At 46.4% G+C, this 23,166-nt stretch overlaps 1 protein-coding gene across 1 annotated transcript in view; it reads right to left on the minus strand.

The window, feature by feature from the left end:
* Positions 1-23,166, minus strand: part of LOC115130564 (adenylate cyclase type 5-like) — an 87,753-nt gene that overhangs the window by 60,227 nt on the left and 4,360 nt on the right. The window contains exon 2 of the mRNA XM_065014855.1: positions 11,555-11,890. Coding sequence (XP_064870927.1) covers positions 11,555-11,890 — 336 coding nt within the window. The remainder of the gene's footprint in view (positions 1-11,554; positions 11,891-23,166) is intronic.

Here is a 23,166-nt window from a genome sequence, read left to right on the forward strand (position 1 = left end):
ATTCTTTGTGGATCTGTGTATTCTGAGGGAAATATGTCTCTCTAATATAGTCATACATTTCGCAAGATTTCAGGAAGTGCAGCTCAGTTTCCACCTCATTTTGTGGGCAGTGTGAACATAGCCTGTCTTCTCTTGAGAGCCATGTCTGCCTACGGCGGCCTTTCTCAACAGCAAGGCTATGCTCACTGAGTCTGTACATAGTCAAAGCTTTCCTTAAGTTTGGGTCAGTCACAGTGGTCAGGTATTCTGCCACTGTGTACTCTCTGTTTAGGGCCAAATAGCATTCTAGTTTGCTCTGTTTTTTTGTTAATTCTTTCCAATGTGTCAACTAATTATCTTTTTGTTTTCTCATGATTTGATTGGGTCTAATTGTGCTGTTGTCCCAGGGCTCTGTGGGGTGTGTTTGTGTTTGTGAACAGAGCCCCATGACCAGCTTGCTTAGGGGACTCTTCTCCATGTTCATCTCTCTGTAGGTGATGGCTTTGTTATGGAAGGTTTGGGAATCGCTTCCTTTTAGGTGGTTGTAGAATTTAATGTCTCTTTTCTGGATTTTGATCATTAGTGGGTATCGGCCTAATTGTGCTCTGCATGCATTATTTAGTGTTCTACGTTGTACACGGAGGATATTTTTGCATATTTTTGCACTCAATTTGGTGTTTGTCCCATTTTGTGAATTCTTGGTTGGTGAGCGGACCCCAGACCTCACAACCATAAAGGACAATGGGCTCTATGACTGATTCAAGTATTTTTAGCCAGATCCTAATTGGTATGTTGAATTTTATGTTCCTTTTGATGGTATATAATGCCCTTCTTGCCTTGTCTCTCAGATCGTTCACAGCTTTGTGGAAGTTACCTGTGGCGCTGATGTTAGGCCAAGGTATGTATTGTTTTTTGTGTGCTCTAGGGCAATGGTGTCTAGATGGAATTTGTATTTGTGGTCCTGGCGACTGGACCTTTTTTGGAACACCACTATTTTGGTCTTACTGATATTTACTGTCAGGGCCCAGGTCTGGCAGAATCTGTGCAGAATATCGAGGTGCTGCTGTAGGCCCTCCTTGGTTGGTGACAGAAGCACCAGATCATCAGCAAACAGTAGACATTTGACTTCAGATTCTAGTAGGGTGAGGCCGGGTGCTGTAGACTTTTCTATCTCTCTCTCTCTCTCTCTCTCTCTCTCTCTCTCTCTCTCTCTCTCTCTCTCTCTCTCTCGGTGCATGCTGGGTGTTTTTGGATTTTGGGTGTTTGGTGTGGAGAGCTCTATCCTAACTAACTTTCTTGATTCTTTTCTTTACATGTTATTTTCTATGGTGGAGGGTTAATGCAATATTTGTTTTTAGCGGTATCCAAAGTTTTTTTTCAAAGTTAGGGTGGAAGAGGACAGAGTAACTTTCCTGGGGGTTGGAAGGTGTTGTGTGCGCAATGGCTTCTCAGCCTAGCGCGGAGGAGACGCTGTCGATACAGCATGGATTCAGGTGTGTTCCTGAGAACGGAGTTAAGGTGGAGGAGGTTCTGCTCGCGGTCGGTGAACAGGTAGGAGCTGAGTTTATACATTCTGCTTCTAGAATGAACAAAGCGGTGGTTGTGTTCATGAAAAGGGCTAATTTGGTCGGTAGGCTAATTGCTAGCGGAATATTTGTAAGGGATGTGTTGGTGTCAATTTCACCTCTCTCTACCCCTTCAACAAGAGTTGTAGTGGCAAATTTGCCTCCGTTTATTACGGATGATCAAATTAGGAAAGAGCTGAGTCGTTTTGGTAAGTTTGCTAGCGGTTTCCGTGTACTGTCAGCAGGTTTTCAGGCAGATGCCGTTAAGCACGTTGTTTCGTTCAGGAGGCAAGTGTTTATGTTTCTGAACAATAATGAGCAACAGCTAAATGTGCATTTCAAAGTGAGGCATGGGGAGGGGCTCTATGCAGGTTTTGCCAGCACAGATAGTCTACGGTGTTTTGAATGTGGGGATTTGGGGCACAAGAGCTTTGCGTGCCCACATAAAGGCCATAGACAAAGTGAGGGTACTAGCGCAAGTGGGGGAAATCGAGGTCAAAATGCAGGGGGTAAGGAGATGCAGACAGCAGAGGCTGGGCCTAGTCAGGCTAGAGATGGTAGGGTAGTGGAGGCTGGGTCTAGTCAGGCTAGAGATGGTGGAGAAGCAGAGGCTGGGTCTAGTCAGGCTAGAGATGGTGGGGTAGCTGAGGCTGGGCCTAGACATGCTATGGAGGGTGGTGCAGATGATGCTGGGCCTAGTCATGCTATGGAGGGTGGTGTAGCTGAGGCTGGCCCTAGTCATGCTATGGAGGGTGGTGTAGCTGAGGCTGGCCCTAGTCATGCTATGGCCTCACCCACAACAACAGGCAGATGATACTGGAGGAGGAAAGTGAGTCTGAGTCTGAGGATGAGGAGTTATTTTTTTCAGACTCCTCTTCAATTGGCCCGGAGCTGACAGCCAGTCAACCAGAGGGGTCTAAGTACACGTTGAGAGAACTGACACGGTTCCTGAAAGAGACTAAGGGGAAAAAAGTTCATCTTGAGGCTTTTTTTCCTGATCCTAGAAAGTTTGTAAGATCAGTACAACATGCTATGAGTAATGAGGGGCATGGTGTCCTCTCACCCAGGAAACGGTTTAGGTTGAAGAAGTGGGTCACAACAGTGCGTAAAGGTTTACCTTCAGACACTGTTTAAATGTTTAATTTCTTACTGACACTGGGGCCTTTTGAGCTTTGCTATTGGTCTATTTCTCTGCTGGCTTTTCTCCCACTTCTTATGGAGACTCTTCGGGTAGGCTCGTTCAATATAAATGGCGCCAGAGATGCGGGAAAGAGGAGTGTGTTGGGTGAATATGTAAAACAAAAAAAAGTACAGGTGTTGTTTCTGCAGGAGACGCATAGTGATGTGGTGAATGAAGTTGATTGGGGGCTCTGGTGGAAAGGGGCAAGTGTGTTGAGCCATGGGACAAATCTTAGTGCAGGGGTGGCAGTCCTTTTTGCACCGGGTTTGCTCCTCAAAGGAGGTGTGTAGGGGTAGGTTGCTTGTTGTTAAAGCAGAAATGAACAACATGTGTTTTGTCTTTATAAATGTGTATGCGCCTAACACAGGGAGAGAAAGAGGGGTTCTATTTGGGAGTCTTAGACAGGAACTCTCACAAGTAGCGCCTGAGGAGACGCTGGTGATCGGAGGTGACTGGAACTGTACAATGGATTTTACAAAAGACAGAAATGGGGAAGAGCCTCATTCAGTGTCAGTTGGAGTGTTAAGGGACATCTTTAATCAGTTTGACCTAGTGGATGTTTGGAGAACTAAACATCCAAACACAAGACAGTATACGTGGGTGAAGGTTTTTGGGGCTAGGGTGAGTGCAGCTCGACTTGATCGTTTTACATGTCCAGGAATCAGAGCAATAGGCTGCTGGGTGCTACCATTCTCCCAGTGGGGTTTTCGGATCACCACATAACCATGGCTCGGCTGTCTATTTCACCAGGCCCCGGCAGGCATCTTATTGGAAGTTCAATGTAAAGCTCTTACAAGATGCCACTTTTGCTCAGGTTTCCAGACTTTTGGGAAAGATGGGGGCAGCGAAGAGAGGAGTATGAGTCTCTGAGTCAATGGTGGGATGTGGGGAAAGTGCAAATTCGGCTTTTCTGTCAACAGTACACAGCTCTCTCATCCTCAGAGGCTAGGAGAGTATTGGGGGAACTAGAGCGGTGTATTAGTGAGATGGAGGTAGAGATGGTGGGGCAAGGCAATGTAGGCCTCCAGGCTAACTTAGCCGAATTACGTAGGGACCTGGGCAGTTTTTTCCAGGTTAAAGCAAAAGGAGCACTTGTAAGAGCTAGGTTCTCCATGCTCAAGGAGATGGATGCTCCCAGCTCCTTCTTCTTTGGTTTGGAAAGACAGAGCAGTGAAGCCAAGGGTATGCATTGTCTACGGCTGTCTGATGGGCGGGTGACCTCTGTGGTGGGGGAGATGCGGGAGCGGACTGTGGAGTTTTATACTGAATTGTATAGGGCAGAAATGTGTGATCCTATGTGTGCTCAGGTCTTGTTCGCAGGACTCCCTAAGCTCTCTCGGGCACAGAGGGATGAAATGGACATTCCTCTGTTGTCACATGAACTGGCAGAGGCAGTAACCCAGATGTCCCCGGTCGTGCACCCGGGGTCGATGGACTTCCAGTGGAATTTTACAAAAAATTCTGGGGAACAATTGGACAGGATTTCTTTTGCGTGTTGCGTGAATGCGTCGGGGTAGGAGAGTTGCCGATGAGCTGCCGTCGGGCGGCTCTGACTCTCCTGCCCAAAAAAGGGGACTTGTGTGAACTTAAGAACTGGAGGCCTGTGGCATTACTCTGTGCGGACTACAAGATTTTTGCCAAGGTCCTCTCTAACAGACTGAAGTCCCATCTGGACTCTATAATACACAAGGACCAGACATATTGTGTACCGGGACGCTCAATCATGGACAACTTGTTCTTGGTTAGGGACATGTTGGACTTGTCGAGAGGTTCTAATGTGAACTTTGGACTGGTCTCTTTAGATCAAGAGAAGGCTTTTGATAGAGTGGATCATGAGTATCTGTTTAATGTGATGTCTGTGTTTGGGTTTGGGAAGAGTTTTGTGACCTGTGTGAAGCTGTTGTATGCTGGGGCATCATGTATGGTTAAGGTTGGAGGGGGGCTCAGTAGGCCAGTCTGGGTGAGACGGGGCATTAGACAAGGATGCCCTCTATCTGGGCAGCTGTACACAATAGCCATTGAGCCTTTTTTAGGACTGCTACGCAGGAGACTGCGGGGAGTGTGCTGGACAGGCATGGATGTGGTGACAGGAATAGCAGTCTCAGCATATGCAGATGATGTTTCTGTGATGGTCAGGGATGGGCAAGATATGCAGGAACTAGAGACCAGTCTGAAGGTGTACGAGGGAGCTTCATCAGCTAAGGTAAACTGGGGAAAGAGCAAAGCTCTGTTATGTGGGGCATGGGGGATAGCGCTCCTCCTCTGCTTCCAGGGGTTTGCAGTGGGGTTGTGAAGGGCTTAAAGTGTTGGGGGTGTACCTGGGCTCGGAGAGGTGGGTCAGCAAGAACTGGGAGGGGCTGTCACAGGCAGTGGTGTCAAGACTGGCCAGGTGGAGGTGGCTCCTGTCCCAAGTGTCATATAGAGGGAGGGTGCTGATAATCAACAACCTGGTGGCATCTTCCTTGTGGCATAAACTGGCTGTCCTCAACCCCCCCGCCGGTCTGCTTGCAGACCTGCAACGCAAGCTGGTGGACTTCTTTTGGTCGGGACATCACTGGCTGAAGGCAGCAGTTTTGTACATGACCGTCCACGAAGGAGGACAGGGCCTGGTGGAACTGGAGAGCAGGATGGCTGCTTTCCGACTAAAGGTGGTGCAGAGACTGCTGTACCACACTGATGTTGGCTGGAGGGAACCAGCATGCGCGCTGCTGAGGAGAGCTGGCGGATTAGGGTTGGACCGAGTACAGCAGGTCTCTCAGAGTTTTACTCTGCGGTGCTGAGGGCCTGGCAGCTGCTAAGGCCCACACGAGAAGGGGGTGTGGAGCCTGGGCAGTGGGAGGAGCCTATCTTCCACAACCCAGCCATCCCTTTGAGATCGGTTCAGTCCGCCACCCTGCAGAGGCAACTGATGGCAGGGGGTTTACAAAGGCTGGGTGACCTGAGACTGCTGGGAGAGGAGGGGTGGAAAACCCTGGAGGTCTTGGCGCAACAAACAGGAATAACGTCTCTTAGGCTGCTGGAGAGATTCCTGGAGGAGGTCCAGGAGGCACTGTCTGAGCCGGTAAGGGGGGTGTTTGAGAGGCCAAAGGGAGAGGGGCCACCAATGTTCCCGCCACTGCAGGTGACGGCAGAGACTGGAGACTGGCAAGGGGGTCTGGAGGACTTGTTAGATTTTAACACTCCGAGCCTGGGGGAGTTTGAGGGGGTGGGAGGTAAAGCCCTCTACAACCTCTGCGTTAAGGTTAGGAGCATTAGAAGCCTAACAGGAGTGAAGGCACATCAGTGGCAGGGGGTATGTGGGGCAGAGAGTATGGTGGGTTTTAGATGGAGGGCGCTCTACAAACCCCCAGTACCAAAGAGGTCAGGGGACCTCCAGTGGAGGGTTCTTCATGGAGCCCTGGCCACTAACAGCTGGTTGGCACGGGTTGATCCGGGAATTGGGCAGGGGTGTCCTTTCTGTCAAATGAAAGAAACTGTAATTCATGTGTTTTCTGTGTGCACCAGGTTAATGCCATTAATGTCTCTGTTGGAATGTCTGTGTGACAGGTTGGGGTGTTTATATGTTGGGATGTTTATAATGGGATACAGGTATTCGAGTAAGGAGAAAGAAAAATGTGTTTTGTTAAATTTTCTGTTTGCTCAGGCAAAGTTAGCTATTTGGCTAACAAGGAGGAACAGGGTCAAAGGTGGGGGGATAACAGACCCTTTACTACTGTTTAATGGGATGGTCTCTGCGCGCCTTAGGGTTGAGTTTGAGTTCTATAAAATGATCAAATGTGTGGAGATGTTTGAGGAGATATGGTGTGTTGGGGGGGCTGTCTGTATTGCTGGGGAAGATGTTTTGGATATACGGTTGTAGGAGAGGGTTTTTGTGTATGGTGATTTGTACAGGATATATTTTTATTTTATTTTTTATTTTAGGAGTGGGGGGGTGAGTTTTAAATGAATTGAGAATGTTTCAATAAAGAAAGACCAAAAGTCAAAGTCTCTCTCTCTCTCTCCCTCTCTCTTACACTATGTCTCTCTCTCTCACACTATGTCTCTCCCTCTCTCTTACACTGCCTCTCTCTCTCTCTCGTACACTATGTCTCTCTCTCTCTCCCTCTCTCTCTTACACTATGTCTCTCTCTCTCCCTCTTTGTTCTGCATTGTGCTCTCTCTCTCAGCGACCGTGACGGAACAGAACACAAGACAGTCCACTGACTGGATGATAAATCTGATGGCTCAGATAAAATGTCAAAAAAGGTCATTGAGCACCAAGAGGTTTCGGTTTCAAGCAGCCTCACTCCTCACTCCCAAGGTCTGCTCAACGAGGAAAATGCATACAATCACCCGTCTGAAATGGTAATGTGGTCAATCTGACTCGGATCAGATTCAACATTTGTTAAGGAGTCACTTGTCTTGCACCAAAGTCCATTACTAACATTTGCATTATGTTCTTGTACTACTCTTAAAAGATGCTATAAAAACAACTCCACAGAAAAAGTTTCGCCCAGAGAACAGATGCTGGTTGTTAGGCTGCGTTTACACAGACAGCCCAATTCTGATATATTTCCACTAATTGATCATTTTACCAATCACATCCGATCTTTCACATCTTTCCATTTTCAGAGCTTATCTGATTGGTCAAAAGAAAAATGAGTGAAAAAAAAGATCAGAATTGGGCTGCCTGTGTAAACGTAGCCTAACAACCTACATCTGTTCTGTGGGAGAAGGTTTTTCTGTGGGGGTGTTTTTATGGCATCTTTTAAGATGAGTACAAATCGCAAGGAGGTGACAGAGCCAAACAACCCAATTGGAGTATGCCAGGTTCTCCAGAGTTTACTCTTGCTATAACCGAGTCATACTAGGAAAATACAGGATAGGACAGACTTTAATGTCCTCAAGGGGAAAATTGTCTTAGACACACAGTACTACTGTATACAAAATAGACACGGTACATTACACACTCAACATAATACATTGCATGTTACCCCTGACATACATAATGGGGCGGCAGGTAACTGTCACGACTTCCGCCGAGGTTGGCTCTCCTGCCCGTTCGGGCGGTGCTCGGCGGTCGTCGTCACCGTCCTACTAGCCACTACCGATCCCTTTTCGTGTATCTGTTGGTTTTGTCTGATTGGTTGCACCTGTGTGTTGTTTAGTTAATTAGTGTCTGTATATAATGTAGGTTGTCCCGCCCTTGTTTTGTGCGGGATTGTTTATGTTGTCATTCATTTCGTCTATCGGTGTTTTTGTGTTTCTTATTCTCCGGTTAGTCTGTTATCCTGTGTTGGATAATTTCACCCTGTGTGTGTTTGGGTTGACCGTGTTTGTTTTGTTCAACGGAGAATAAACTTTATATCGTTATCTGCTCTCTGCGCCTGATTCCACCCACCTTGATTAGACAGTAACCTAGTGGTTAGAGTGTTGGACTAGTAACCGAAAGGTTGCTGGATCGAATCCCCGAGCTGACGAGGTAAAAATCTGTCATTCTGCCCCTGAACAAGGCAGTTAACCCACTGTTCCCCAGTAGGCCGTCATTGGAAATAAGAATTTGTTCCTAACTGACTTGCCTAGTTAAATAAAAAAACATTTCCCTTACATCCTGTCAGTGGCGTGCTTACTTATTGTGGTTTAGGTATTTGATGGACATGGGAATGAAGAAGTTCTTCACTATGATTATTATTTCCAGAACACTTGAAAATATTAAGAAACACAGTCAGCTAAGCTAAGTGGGGCGTTAACGCTTCTGCTTGTAGTGAACATAAGCTTGTAGAAAAAATGATGGATAACATTTGATTTGGCTGTAAGTGTTCAACAGATCAATTTCCTTTGTTTTTTTGTGTCTAGCACCAGAGATAGGCTAAAGCTTTGTATAGAGGCAAGACAAACTCAAGTAGACAAACTCAGTCAGAATGGCTAGAAATGAATGTGAATATCAGACAGGGCAGAGGATGGTTCATTTGCCTGGCAGGTACCATATAAGGGATAACGCGTTTCTTTTCCTGGAGAGTGGAGAGGAGAGGAGCTCAGCCTAACACATGCTATATTCAGACCACGATTCAGCTTCAATGTCAACACAGTGTAAATGGACAATCATGTCAGGGGCAAATACTAAGGGTTACACAGAGGTCATGGCTGGGCCAAATGTGTTTTCTATACATTCTATGGCTCTGTGGTACAATACAGTGTGAAGCGATGGAGCAATACAGTTGTTTCCAGCCAACAATGCCTGGGGTGTTGGGGTTACATGACAACCCATATATTGTTGCCCAGTACTGTACTGTGTTGATTTGAATCAACACATGATATGACACAGGTGAATCAGTTCCATTGACGACAACATGGATGATGCCCTTGTCTCTCTGGAGTCTCCTTCCTCCTCACTAGTCCCTCACTCCTATTGGTGACACTAAAGCATATGTTACCCACGGATGAGAGCTCTGGTAGAAATGAATAAGATTCTTATTGGGATCTCAACCTAAGACAGTTTGACTAATCGATTCGAGTTTCAGGAGAGAAAAAAAGCCATCGAAGAACAAAGAAATCTACAGAGAAACCAAAAATTGATGAGGAGTTTGTTATCTTCCATGCTAACTGCCAGATCACCAGGGACAAAGAGAGAAGCTCTGGACAGTTTCCAGCTACAGGCTTCATTTGTCTGTGTTGCTCGGAGGCTAACCCTAATTTAGCACACAGCGTAGCATCCCTCATGCCAATTCATGTCCCGAAAACCACAATGAGAAGAGGGAGGAGGAATATGAATATCTCTCTCAATATGTTTCTCAAAAGATGTTGCACATTCTCTATGCATATGATATAACTGTTGATTTGCAGACATACACATCCACACTTTGCCTAACTTGCGTTGCATCCTAAAAGATTATTGCAGTAATTAAAAATATTTAAATACAGATTGCTTCCAAGTGAGCACTGTGTAAAGTGAGCACTGTGTAAAGTGAGCACTGTGTAAAGTTAGCCTTGTGTAAAGTGAGCACTGTGTAAAGTGAGCACTTGTGTAAAGTGAGCACTGTGTAAAGTGAGCACTGTGTAAAGTGAGCACTGTGTAACGTGAGCACTTTGTAAAGTTAGCACTGTGTAAAGTGAGCACTTTGTAAAGTGAGCACTGTGTAAAGTGAGCACTGTGTAAAGTGAGCACTTTGTAAAGTGAGCACTGTGTAAAGTGAGCACTTTGTAAAGTGAGCACTGTGTAAAGTGAGCACTTGTGTAAAGTGAGCACTGTGTAAAGTGAGAACTGTGTAAAGTGAGCACTTTGTAAAGTTAGCACTGTGTAAAGTGAACACTTTGTAAAGTGAGCACTGTGTAAAGTGAGCACTGTGTAAAGTGAGCACTGTGTAAAGTGAGCACTTTGTAAAGTGAGCACTGTGTAAAGTGAGCACTGTGTAAAGTGAGCACTTGTGTAAAGTGAGCACTGTGTAAAGTGAGCACTGTGTAAAGTGAGCACTTTGTAAAGTGAGCACTGTGTAAAGTGAGCACTTTGTAAAGTGAGCACTGTGTAAAGTGAGCACTGTGTAAAGTGAGCACTTTGTAAAGTGAGCACTGTGTAAAGTGAGCATTGTGTAAAGTGAGCATTGTGTAAAGTGAGCACTGTGTAAAGTGAGCACTGTGTAAAGTGAGCACTTTGTAAAGTGAGCACTGTGTAAAGTGAGCACTGTGTAAAGTGAGCATTGTGTAAAGTGAGCACTGTGTAAAGTGAGCACTGTGTAAAGTGAGCACTGTGTAAAGTGAGAACTGTGTAAAGTGAGCACTGTGTAAAGTGAGCACTTGTGTAAAGTGAGCACTGTGTAAAGTGAGCACTGTGTAAAGTGAGCACTTTGTAAAGTGAGCACTGTGTAAAGTGAGCACTTTGTAAAGTGAGCACTGTGTAAAGTGAGCACTTTGTAAAGTGAGCACTGTGTAAAGTGAGCACTGTGTAAAGTGAGCACTGTGTAAAGTGAGCACTTTGTAAAGTGAGCACTGTGTAAAGTGAGCACTGTGTAAAGTGAGCACTGTGTAAAGTGAGCACTCTATTTAGTCTAAAGAGAAAGAATGTTCAATTAACCGTTCTTGAATGTGGGGAAAAAGAGATTCCTGGTGCATCAAGGAGCAGGAATAGCCCAAGCATGACGTTACTTATCCGTTGTGCTTATTATATTGTGTTTATCATACACACCCACACACATTCCTAAAACACTGATAGCACTGCATGGTAAAACATGCCAACTACAAACATTAACCAAAAACCAGAAAGGTTGAATTAAGTGGTGTAGCCAAGAGGTAATCCAGAAATCCACACAAAAAGGCCCATAAGAACATTTCCAACAGGTTTAATGGTCCAGCAGCCCGTGTCTTTTCTAAATTACAGCCAATTACAAATACAGAGAAAGTATTGGACTTTTCTTTTTTTTCATAAAAGAGCAAGTCAACAATTGTGAAGAAACCACTGTCCAATACAAGCTACAATTGGGTATCTGTCAAATGCAATAATTTCAGGAAAACATAGTGACCGTGAGCTCTCGTTCTCCATGGTCGACGTGAGTAAGACATTTAAGCATGTTAACCCTTGCAAGGCTGCCGGCCCAGACGGCATCCCTAGCCGCGTTCTCAGACCATGTGCAGACCAGCTGGCTGGAGTGTTTACGGACATATTCATTCTCTCCCTATCCCAGTCTGCTTCAAGATGTCTACCATTGTTCCTGTACCTAAAAAAGCGAAGGTAACTTAACTAAATGACTACTGCTCTGTAGCACTCACTTCTGTCATCATGAAGTGCTTTGAGAGGCTAGTTAAGTATCATATCACCTTCACTTTACCCAATACTCTAGACCCACTACAAATTGCGTACCGCCCCAACAGATGCACAGATAACGCAATCGCCATCGATTGCACCCTCGAGCGCCAGGGAGGAGGAGCGGGAGCAGTACCCCCCCACCGACGAACCGGCAGAGGCATGGGAGCCTGGCGAACCGGCTGAGGCGTAGGAGCCTGGCGAACCGGCTGAGGCATGAAGACCTGAAGATCCCGTTGCGGCGTAGAAACCCAATGGGCCGGCTGAAGCATGACGTGGGATGGGAACCTGCCGAACCAACCGAGGCATGGAAACCTCTCGAGCCAGCAAGGGCGTGGAAGCCCGACGAGCTGGCTTAGGCACCCCCGGTTTCATCGGTGGCGGCCCCCGAGTCTGTCACCCACAAAACAAAAAGAACTCCCCTATGCTTCTTGTAGTGGTGTCCGCATTCTGTCACATATTGTCACGGGAGCGGCGCAGGAGATGAGAAGCAGGTACAGGGAGTGAAGGTCTATTAGCTGACGGACATGAAATGGAACAGGAACAGCATCAGGACAGGAACACATAACAAACACAATACGGAACAATGTAGACACAGGGAACAATCAAGGAACAGACAGGTATAGAGGGGGTAATCAACAAAGTGAAGGAGTCCATGTGAGTCCAATGAGCGCAGCTGCGTGTAATGTTGGCAACAGGAGTGTATGATGACGGGTAGCCTAGTGCCCTCGAGCGCCAGGGAGGAGGAGCGGGAGCAGGCATGGCACATTTGGCCTCACTTGATAAAAAAATATATAAAAAAATGAGCCAATCAGTGTTGAGCTGAGCTCAACTGTCGGTTGTCCTGTCACAGCAAAACGTGACATTACATTTTAGAAAACAAGCATCGATGACAAAGCGCATGGGCCCTCACAGCTCGTCCCCCCCTCCACCCCCCACAAGTGGGTCTGCAGGGTTGTCCCGTACGCCAGTGAAGGTGCCCATAAGCAATCATTTCTGGTGAAAACATGGATATATCATTTTGGAAATAAACTCTTCATGTACAGTATTTATTTATATTTTTAGTCAGGGACCCACGGTCCGCCAGGTGAGTGTGGGGGCCATAGAGGATAAAAATCACACCAGGCTTTGACATGGAATGACATCAAGGTGTTTAAAAAGGGGAGTTGTGCTGATAACGTTTACACTGAAATAGCCAACCAAAGCCATTTCCACTTAGACAAGGGCTGGGGCACAGGCCATGGACAGGGCACTATTCATAGAAATAGAATTCCATACGGAAGGATTCCATTTCTATGGCACTATTCACTCTCCTGACTAACAACAGAGCAACCGAGAGGTTGATGAGGAGGAGGTTTGTGTGGGAGAGGAGAGAGAGACACGAAGTGACTTGGGTGAGAAAGGAAAGCAGTGAGGTGGATACAAGAAGAAGGGATTGGTGGGGGAGGGATAAAGGGAGGGAGGGAGTGAGGATAGTGCTGAGCGATTAACTGAAATGTCGGTTATTTATCATTTTTTTAAACAACTAATTGACCAATGTGATTCAAATATTTTGATTCCATTTCTTTCTTTCTTTTTATGAGCTCAATGCCAATATTGTGCATTTCTCTACAGATAAATTCAATCAAGCCCATCAAGAGTTCTTTTAACTTGTTTTGTACAGTAGTGGGCACTATATGCTGGGGTCATGGGTCACTGGTCACATGTATATAGGTAGCACAGATGGCCAGGAAGGGTTAGCACAGATGACCAGGAAGGATTAACACAGGTGACCAGGAAGGGTTAGTACAGGTGACCAGGAAGGGTTAGTACAGGTGACCAGGAAGGGTTAACACAGGTGACCAGGAAGGGTTAGTACAGGTGACCAGGAAGGATTAGAACAGATGACCAGGAAGGGTTAGTACAGATGACCAGGAAGGGTTAGTACAGATGACCAGGAAGGGTTAGTGCAGGTGACCAGGAAGGGTTAGTACAGGTGACCAGGAAGGGTTAGTACAGGTGACCGGGAAGGTTTAGTACAGGTGACCAGGAAGGTTTAGCACAGGTGACCAGGAAGGATTAGAACAGGTGACCAGGAAGGATTAGAACAGGTGACCAGGAAGGATTAGAACAGGTGACCAGGAAGGATTAGAACAGATGACCAGGAAGGATTAGAACAGGTGACCAGGAAGGGTTAGTACAGGTGACCAGGAAGGGTTAGTACAGGTGACCAGGAAGGGTTAGTACAGATGACCAGGAAGGGTTAACACAGGTGACCAGGAAGGGTTAGTACAGGTGACCAGGAAGGGTTAACACAGGTGACCAGGAAGGGTTAGTACAGGTGACCAGGAAGGATTAGAACAGATGACCAGGAAGGATTAGTACAGGTGACCAGGAAGGGTTAGTACAGGTGACCAGGAAGGGGTAGTACAGGTGACCAGGAAGGGTTAGTACAGGTGACCAGGAAGGATTAGAACAGATGACCAGGAAGGATTAGTACAGGTGACCAGGAAGGGTTAGTACAGGTGACCAGGAAGGGTTAGTACAGGTGACCAGGAAGGGGTAGTACAGGTGACCAGGAAGGGTTAGTACAGGTGACCAGGAAGGGTTAGTACAGGTGACCAGGAAGGGTTAGTACAGGTGACCAGGAAGGGTTAGTACAGATGACCAGGAAGGGTTAACACAGGTGACCAGGAAGGGTTAGTACAGGTGACCAGGAAGGGTTAACACAGGTGACCAGGAAGGGTTAGTACAGGTGACCAGGAAGGATTAGAACAGATGACCAGGAAGGATTAGTACAGGTGACCAGGAAGGGTTAGTACAGGTGACCAGGAAGGGTTAGTACAGGTGACCAGGAAGGGGTAGTACAGGTGACCAGGAAGGGTTAGTACAGGTGACCAGGAAGGGTTAGTACAGGTGACCAGGAAGGGTTAGTACAGGTGACCAGAAAGGATTAGCACAGGTGACCAGGAAGGGTTAGTACAGGTGACCAGGAAGGGGTAGTACAGGTGACCAGGAAGGGTTAGTACAGGTGACCAGGAAGGATTAGAACAGATGACCAGGAAGGATTAGTACAGGTGACCAGGAAGGGTTAGTACAGGTGACCAGGAAGGGTTAGTACAGGTGACCAGGAAGGGGTAGTACAGGTGACCAGGAAGGGTTAGTACAGGTGACCAGGAAGGGTTAGTACAGGTGACCAGGAAGGGTTAGTACAGGTGACCAGGAAGGATTAGTACAGATAACCAGGAAGGATTAGTACAGGTGACCAGGAAGGGTTAGTACAGGTGACCAGGAAGGGTTAGTACAGGTGACCAGGAAGGATTAGTACAGATAACCAGGAAGGATTAGCACAGGTGACCAGGAAGGAGTAGTACAGGTGACCAGGAAGAATTAGCACAGGTGACCAGGAAGGATTAGCACAGGTGACCAGAAAGGATTAGCACAGGTGACCAGGAAGGATTAGAACAGGTGACCAGAAAGGGTTAGTACAGGTGACCAGGAAGGGTTAGTACAGGTGACCAGGAAGGATTAGTACAGGTGACCAGGAAGGATTAGTACAGGTGACCAGAAAGGGTTAGTACAGGTGACCAGGAAGGATTAGTACAGGTGACCAGAAAGGATTAGCACAGGTGACCAGGAAGGATTAGTACAGGTGACCAGGAAGGGTTAGTACAGGTGACCAGGAAGGATTAGTACAGGTGACCAGAAAGGATTAGCACAGGTGACCAGGAAGGATTAGCACAGGTGACCAGGAAGGATTAGTACAGGTGACCAGAAAGGATTAGTACAGGTGACCAGGAAGGATTAGCACAGGTGACCAGGAAGGATTAGCACAGGTGACCAGGAAGGATTAGAACAGGTGACCAGAAAGGGGTAGTACAGGTGACCAGGAAGGGTTAGTACAGGTGACCAGGAAGGGTTAGTACAGGTGACCAGGAAGGGTTAGTACAGGTGACCAGGAAGGATTAGTACAGATAACCAGGAAGGATTAGTACAGGTGACCAGGAAGGGTTAGTACAGGTGACCAGGAAGGGTTAGTACAGGTGACCAGGAAGGATTAGTACAGATAACCAGGAAGGATTAGCACAGGTGACCAGGAAGGAGTAGTACAGGTGACCAGGAAGAATTAGCACAGGTGACCAGGAAGGATTAGCACAGGTGACCAGAAAGGATTAGCACAGGTGACCAGGAAGGATTAGTACAGGTGACCAGAAAGGGTTAGTACAGGTGACCAGGAAGGGTTAGTACAGGTGACCAGGAAGGATTAGTACAGGTGACCAGGAAGGATTAGTACAGGTGACCAGAAAGGGTTAGTACAGGTGACCAGGAAGGATTAGTACAGGTGACCAGAAAGGATTAGCACAGGTGACCAGGAAGGATTAGTACAGGTGACCAGGAAGGGTTAGTACAGGTGACCAGGAAGGATTAGTACAGGTGACCAGAAAGGATTAGCACAGGTGACCAGGAAGGATTAGCACAGGTGACCAGGAAGGATTAGTACAGGTGACCAGAAAGGATTAGTACAGGTGACCAGGAAGGATTAGCACAGGTGACCAGGAAGGATTTACACAGGTGACCAGGAAGGATTAGAACAGGTGACCAGAAAGGATTAGTACAGGTGACCAGAAAGGATTAGTACAGGTGACCAGGAAGGATTAGCACAGGTGACCAGGAAGGATTAGAACAGGTGACCAGAAAGGATTAGTACAGGTGACCAGGAAGGATTAGAACAGGTGACCAGGAAGGATTAGAACAGATGACCAGGAAGGGTTAGTACAGGTGACCAGGAAGGATTAGAACAGGTGACCAGAAAGGATTAGCACAGGTGACCAGGAAGGGTTAGTACAGGTGACCAGGAAGGGGTAGTACAGGTGACCAGGAAGGGTTAGTACAGGTGACCAGGAAGGATTAGAACAGATGACCAGGAAGGATTAGTACAGGTGACCAGGAAGGGTTAGTACAGGTGACCAGGAAGGGTTAGTACAGATGACCAGGAAGGATTAGTACAGATAACCAGGAAGGATTAGTACAGGTGACCAGGAAGGATTAGCACAGGTGACCAGAAAGGATTAGCACAGGTGACCAGGAAGGATTAGTACAGGTGACCAGAAAGGATTAGCACAGGTGACCAGGAAGGATTAGCACAGGTGACCAGGAAGGATTAGTACAGGTGACCAGAAAGGATTAGTACAGGTGACCAGGAAGGATTAGTACAGGTGACCAGGAAGGATTAGCACAGGTGACCAGGAAGGATTAGTACAGGTGACCAGAAAGGATTAGTACAGGTGACCAGAAAGGATTAGTACAGGTGACCAGGAAGGATTAGTACAGGTGACCAGGAAGGATTAGTACAGGTGACCAGGAAGGAATAGTACAGGTGACCAGGAAGGATTAGCACAGGTGAATAGGAAGGATTAGCACAGATGACCAGGAAGGATTAGAACAGGTGACCAGGAAGGATTAGCACAGGTGACCAGGAAGGATTAGTACAGGTGACCAGGAAGGATTAGCACAGGTGAATAGGAAGGATTAGTACAGATGACCAGGAAGGAATAGTACAGGTGACCAGGAAGGGTTAGTACAGGTGACCAGGAAGGATTAGAACAGATGACCAGGAAGGATTAGTACAGATGACCAGGAAGGATTAGTACAGGTGACCAGGAAGGATTAGTACAGGTGACCAGGAAGGGTTAGTACAGGTGACCAGGAAGGGTTAGTACAGGTGACCAGGAAGGATTAGAACAGGTGACCAGGAAGGGTTAGTACAGGTGACCAGGAAGGATTAGTACAGGTGACCAGGAAGGGTTAGTACAGGTGACCAGGAAGGGGTAGTACAGGTGACCAGGAAGGGTTAGTACAGGTGACCAGGAAGGATTAGAACAGATGACCAGGAAGGATTAGTACAGGTGACCAGGAAGGGTTAGTACAGGTGACCAGGAAGGGGTAGTACAGGTGACCAGGAAGGGTTAGTACAGGTGACCAGGAAGGATTAGAACAGATGACCAGGAAGGATTAGTACAGGTGACCAGGAAGGGTTAGTACAGGTGACCAGGAAGGGTTAGTACAGGTGACCAGGAAGGATTAGTACAGATAACCAGGAAGGATTAGTACAGGTGACCAGAAAGGATTAGCACAGGTGACCAGAAAGGATTAGCACAGGTGACCAGGAAGGATTAGTACAGGTGACCAGAAAGGATTAGCACAGGTGACCAGGAAGGATTAGCACAGGTGACCAGGAAGGATTAGTACAGGTGACCAGAAAGGATTAGTACAGGTGACCAGGAAGGATTAGTACAGGTGACCAGGAAGGATTAGCACAGGTGACCAGGAAGGATTAGCACAGGTGACCAGGAAGGATTAGTACAGGTGACCAGAAAGGATTAGTACAGGTGACCAGAAAGGATTAGTACAGGTGACCAGGAAGGATTAGTACAGGTGACCAGGAAGGATTAGTACAGGTGACCAGGAAGGAATAGTACAGGTGACCAGGAAGGATTAGCACAGGTGAATAGGAAGGATTAGCACAGGTGAATAGGAAGGATTAGTACAGATGACCAGGAAGGATTAGAACAGGTGACCAGGAAGGATTAGCACAGGTGACCAGGAAGGATTAGCACAGGTGACCAGGAAGGATTAGCACAGGTGACCAGGAAGGATTAGCACAGGTGAATAGGAAGGATTAGTACAGATGACCAGGAAGGAATAGTACAGGTGACCAGGAAGGATTAGCACAGGTGAATAGGAAGGATTAGCACAGGTGAATAGGAAGGATTAGTACAGATGACCAGGAAGGATTAGAACAGGTGACCAGGAAGGATTAGCACAGGTGACCAGGAAGGATTAGCACAGGTGACCAGGAAGGATTAGCACAGGTGACCAGGAAGGATTAGCACAGGTGACCAGGAAGGATTAGCACAGGTGAATAGGAAGGATTAGTACAGATGACCAGGAAGGATTAGAACAGGTGACCAGGAAGGATTAGCACAGGTGACCAGGAAGGATTAGCACAGGTGACCAGGAAGGATTAGCACAGGTGACCAGGAAGCATTAGCACAGGTGACCAGGAAGGATTAGCACAGGTGACCAGGAAGGATTAGCACAGGTGACCAGGAAGGATTAGCACAGGTGACCAGGAAGGATTAGCACAGGTGAGAGGAGAGGGCATACAGTTCTTACCTTATCACAGGTTATAGAATCCATCTCCCTTCACCTTTTGTATAGGAATATGTGCATTGGCGCTATTTATATTTTCTATGCGCAATAACTGGGAGCTTCACCCGAAAAAGGGTAACGTTTGGAAAGCTGATTCTTGTTAACACATTATGGATGGCTCTCCTGTGCAAGTGTCTTTCCATAGACAATCACCACTACATGTGGTAATTAACTACAATGACCATAATCCATTGCGCGATCGAGAGCATTTGCTTTGTGAGGTATCTCTACCTGAAAATACATGACCTAAGTGATTGATTGTTGGTATTCAGCAGTTATAAAAGTATGCCTTATTTACTTTGAAGAACTAAAATAGTGATTTTGTAAGACATCAGGCAGCAGCTCTATAGAGATGAGATGATGAATTGGAATGAAATAATAAAGTCATCAAATAAAACAAATGTAATATACACAACAACTGAAATATTTTATTAAAGTAAATGATGGTTAATACTGTAAGTAATAAGCAGTAATGGGCAGTCACTACCATCATGGGACTTGTATTAATTGTTTAATTCTGTGTTGTTACAGCGTTCAACCCACATAATGCACAGTGCATTGAATGTTTAAAAAAATTATCAAAACCGAAATAGAAAACTGTGATTATTTTTTAATAATCGAAACGAAGCCGAACCTACCTCAAAAAGCACTATTCACTCAGCACTAGGAGGGTGAGATGGGAGGGAGGAGAGGAGGGAGAGACTGGCAGGGTAGGGTAGGGAAGTAGGGAGTGATGGGATAGAGGGAGGAGAGGAGAGGAGGGAGGGACTGGTGGGGTAGGGTAGGGAAGGAGGGAGGGAGGGAGGGAGTGATGGGATAGAGGGAGGAGAGGAGGGACTGGCAGGGTAGGGTAGGGAAGGAGGGAGGGATGGGATAGAGGGAGGAACTGGTGGGGTAGGGTAGGGAAGGAGGGATGGGATAGAGGGAGGAGAGGAGGGAGGGACTGGCGGGGTAGGGTAGGGTAGGGAAGGAGGGAGGGATGGGATAGAGGGAGGAGAGGTGGGACTGGCAGGGTAGGGTAGGGTAGGGAAGGAGGGATGGGATAGAGAGAGGGACTGGCGGGGTAGGGTAGGCAAGGACGGAGGGAGGGATGGGATAGAGGGAGGAGAGGTGGGACTGGCAGGGTAGGGTAGGGTAGGGAAGGAGGGAGGGATGGGATAGAGGGAGGAGAGGTGGGACTGGCAGGGTAGGGTAGGGTAGGGAAGGAGGGATGGGATAGAGAGAGGGACTGGCGGGGTAGGGTAGGCAAGGACGGAGGGAGGGATGGGATAGAGGGAGGAGAGGTGCTGCTCAGCTGCTGTGATTATCAAAAAAAGGTCTCCCTGTCCAACAGTTTCTCAAAGTAGTATACCTGGGTCTCTTTCTGTTGTTATTATCCTCTTTCTTGTATTTCTGAATTGTTTTTATCTAGCAGGTGTGGACTGGGCCATGGTGCCTCCCTCTGTAATGATTAGGCTTAATCATGTCCATGTTGTTGACAGTGGGACGTCAATAAAGGGGGTAAATAAAGTGATCAATAACGTGTAAACCTGAGGACAACATTTGGACAGAGCTACAGCCTCTGCTTTGTGTCTTTGGCCAGAGAGAATTCTGAAGAGTATAGGAATAGAAATGCAATGGCAAGGAGGTAGTTAAGAGATCATAAGAGATCCTGTTGCATGTGATATTGACTGGATCAACGTTCTACACCTAAAACCTCTGTAATGACAACTAACATGATACTAGAAGATAAAAGAAGGAGGTAGGAGGGGAGGTTAGGTTAGGGTAAAGTAAATCAAATAACACTGAGGCCAGCTGTTTCCCAATTATCTCCAATTTGAGCCTCCATCTGTAGGCTTTGTCCCAAATGGCACCCTATTACCTAGGAAGTTCATAAAAGTGCGCTAAATCAGGAATAGGGTTCCATTTGGGATGCCAGTGTACACTCAGCGGTGGAAGGGAGGGTGAAGAGATGAAAAGACAGAGGTCTTCTTGCAGGGAAGATCTCTCTAAGAGGTTCTGGATGGTGTTGTGTTGTGATAAAGGGCTTCTGTTGCTAAGATACTGGAAGCAGTGTGCATGCAGGATTCTGAGAGGTGATGGGGATGATGACGTTTGGTCCTCAAGATCAACTCCAAATGCCTGGGAAATACACCAATCTACTGGGATAACTTTTGACCCTAACCCTTTTTGACAGTAGCCCCTTGTGACCCTAACCCCTTTTGACCCTAACCCTTTTTGACCGTAATCCTTTTTGACCCTAACCCTTTTGGACCCTAACCCTTTTTGACCCTAACCCCTTTTGACCCTAACCCTTTTGACCCTAACCCCTTTTGACCCTAACCCTTTTGACCCTAACCCTTTTTGACCCTAACCCCTTTTGACCCTAACCCTTTTTTGACCCTAACCCCTTTTGACCCTAACCCTTTTTGACCCTAACCCCTTTTGACCCTAACCCTTTTTGACCCTAACCCCTTTTTGACCCTAACCCCTTTTGACCCTAACCCTTTTTGACCCTAACCCCTTTTGACCCTAACCCTTTTTGACCCTAACCCCTTTTGACCCTAACCCTTTTTGACCCTAACCCTTTTCCACAAAATGTGACTTCCCTTTTTACTTGCACACACCTCATTGTACATGTGGTCATGGGAATCAACCAAAAACCAAACTGTTCTGATAGAATACACCTGGACATGGACAGACACAAGAGGGAGATTGGGGCTACCAGATAGCTTAAGTATAATGTACAGTATACACTGAGAGTACAAAACATCAAAACATTAAGAACACCTGTTCTTTCCATGACATAGACTGACCAGGTGAATCCAACTGAAAGCTATGACTCCTGATTGATGTCACTTCTTAAATCCACCTTTATCAGTGTAGATGAAGGGGAGGAGACAGGTAAAAATGTAAGCCTTGAGAAACTTGAGACAAGGATTGTGTGCAGTACGTGTGCCAAAATATTTAAGTGTCTTTGAACGGTCTCGCTACCAGGTGATTCAGAGCCTCAGTCCCCGGACCACTTTCAGCGAGGGCTCGTTCTAGAGTGCACATACTCCAGTACTCAGGAGCTGGTTAAATGCTTCCATGGGGGTTGAATCTCCGAGGCAAATTAATAGCAGATCTGTCGGGGGAGATTCACGTTACGGCGCAGGGGAATTCAATTACAGTGGCCGCAAACCTGGTTACAGCTGGTGGGGAGCCAGGAGAGACTTGAGCCCGCTCACCTACACAGTCAAAACGGCAGAATTAATTCAACTACCATGGAGTCAAATGCAACACTATTTGACCCCCATTTTGTGTTAAAACAACTCATGTCATGGTGTTGATATTTTTGAGATAATTAAAATGATATATTTGTTGTTTTTAAATAACTACCTTAACATTTTACACTTTTCTGTGTTGTTTTGAATTAACAATCAACAACAGCAGAGTACACTTCTCTTTCAGTTTACTTCCTTTGAGTTATAAAGATGTAAAGCTTTGTTTGAATATTTCTTAATGTGTCACATTATGGTGGTTTGCAATGTGATATTCAATCTCTTTTACGTCTCAACTTGAATGTTAGAATGTCTGACAGAGTAGGGAAGGAAATGCAGCACATGAAGATGACCTACACCATGTCAACTGGAACAACTATCTCACTAACGGTTGCTATATATCCAACCACATACAGATTGGATAAGTATAAAAAAATATATATTTCTTATATTTGTGTAGCATAAGATCCCTGTCCGAATACCCATACTAGCGTACTAAATAGAATGTGAAAAATTAACGTTTTATAGTACTTTTGAAAATAGTGCTAAAAATACGTCATCTAATGCGCGATGGCGTTGACTCTAGCCATTTGTTAATTTTGGTACAGCACGTCAATTTATCTGATTAGCACTAGAACCAGGTTTTTCTCCATCCACACTGACTTAAAGCGAAGGGAGCAGAGGAGAAGAGGAGTGAGCTGGCTAACTGCCACACAGCCCTGGCTGGTTCATTCTGACTGGACGTCCCCCTCTGAAGGCCTCTCTCCAGCCAGGCTTTGGCAGGGGAAGGGACAGTGGCACTGTCTGAAAGAGACAAGCCAGGTGATATGGAAGGCACTGCAGGTGTAAACTCCCTAGGGCTCCTCCTTCCTTAAAATATAGAAACTCCTGTCAAACCAGGAAGTAACCCTTCATAGATGGATAGAAGAGAAAGTCAACACTATATTGAAGCATTGTCCATGTAGCCATTTTATCAAGGTGAAAAGGCTAAAAGTCATATTCATGGTGATTTTAGCCAATAAGCATCCAGTATCTAAACTACCAGGTTTATAAATGTTTTTCTTGTATTGTCAACGTTTAGACAGTTCAAGTTACCTCACTGTGGTTTAAGGAAGAAGCGGGTCATCCCTGCAGACATCTGGAGTACAGTGCACATACACAAAATACAAAGCCACCATCTCAAGCCAAGACTCAGCCAGCATGGTTATTTGTGCCTTGGGCTAATTCATGTGACCA

Source organism: Oncorhynchus nerka, linkage group LG1 (assembly GCF_034236695.1).
Source record: "Oncorhynchus nerka isolate Pitt River linkage group LG1, Oner_Uvic_2.0, whole genome shotgun sequence".
Taxonomy (NCBI): domain Eukaryota; kingdom Metazoa; phylum Chordata; class Actinopteri; order Salmoniformes; family Salmonidae; genus Oncorhynchus; species Oncorhynchus nerka.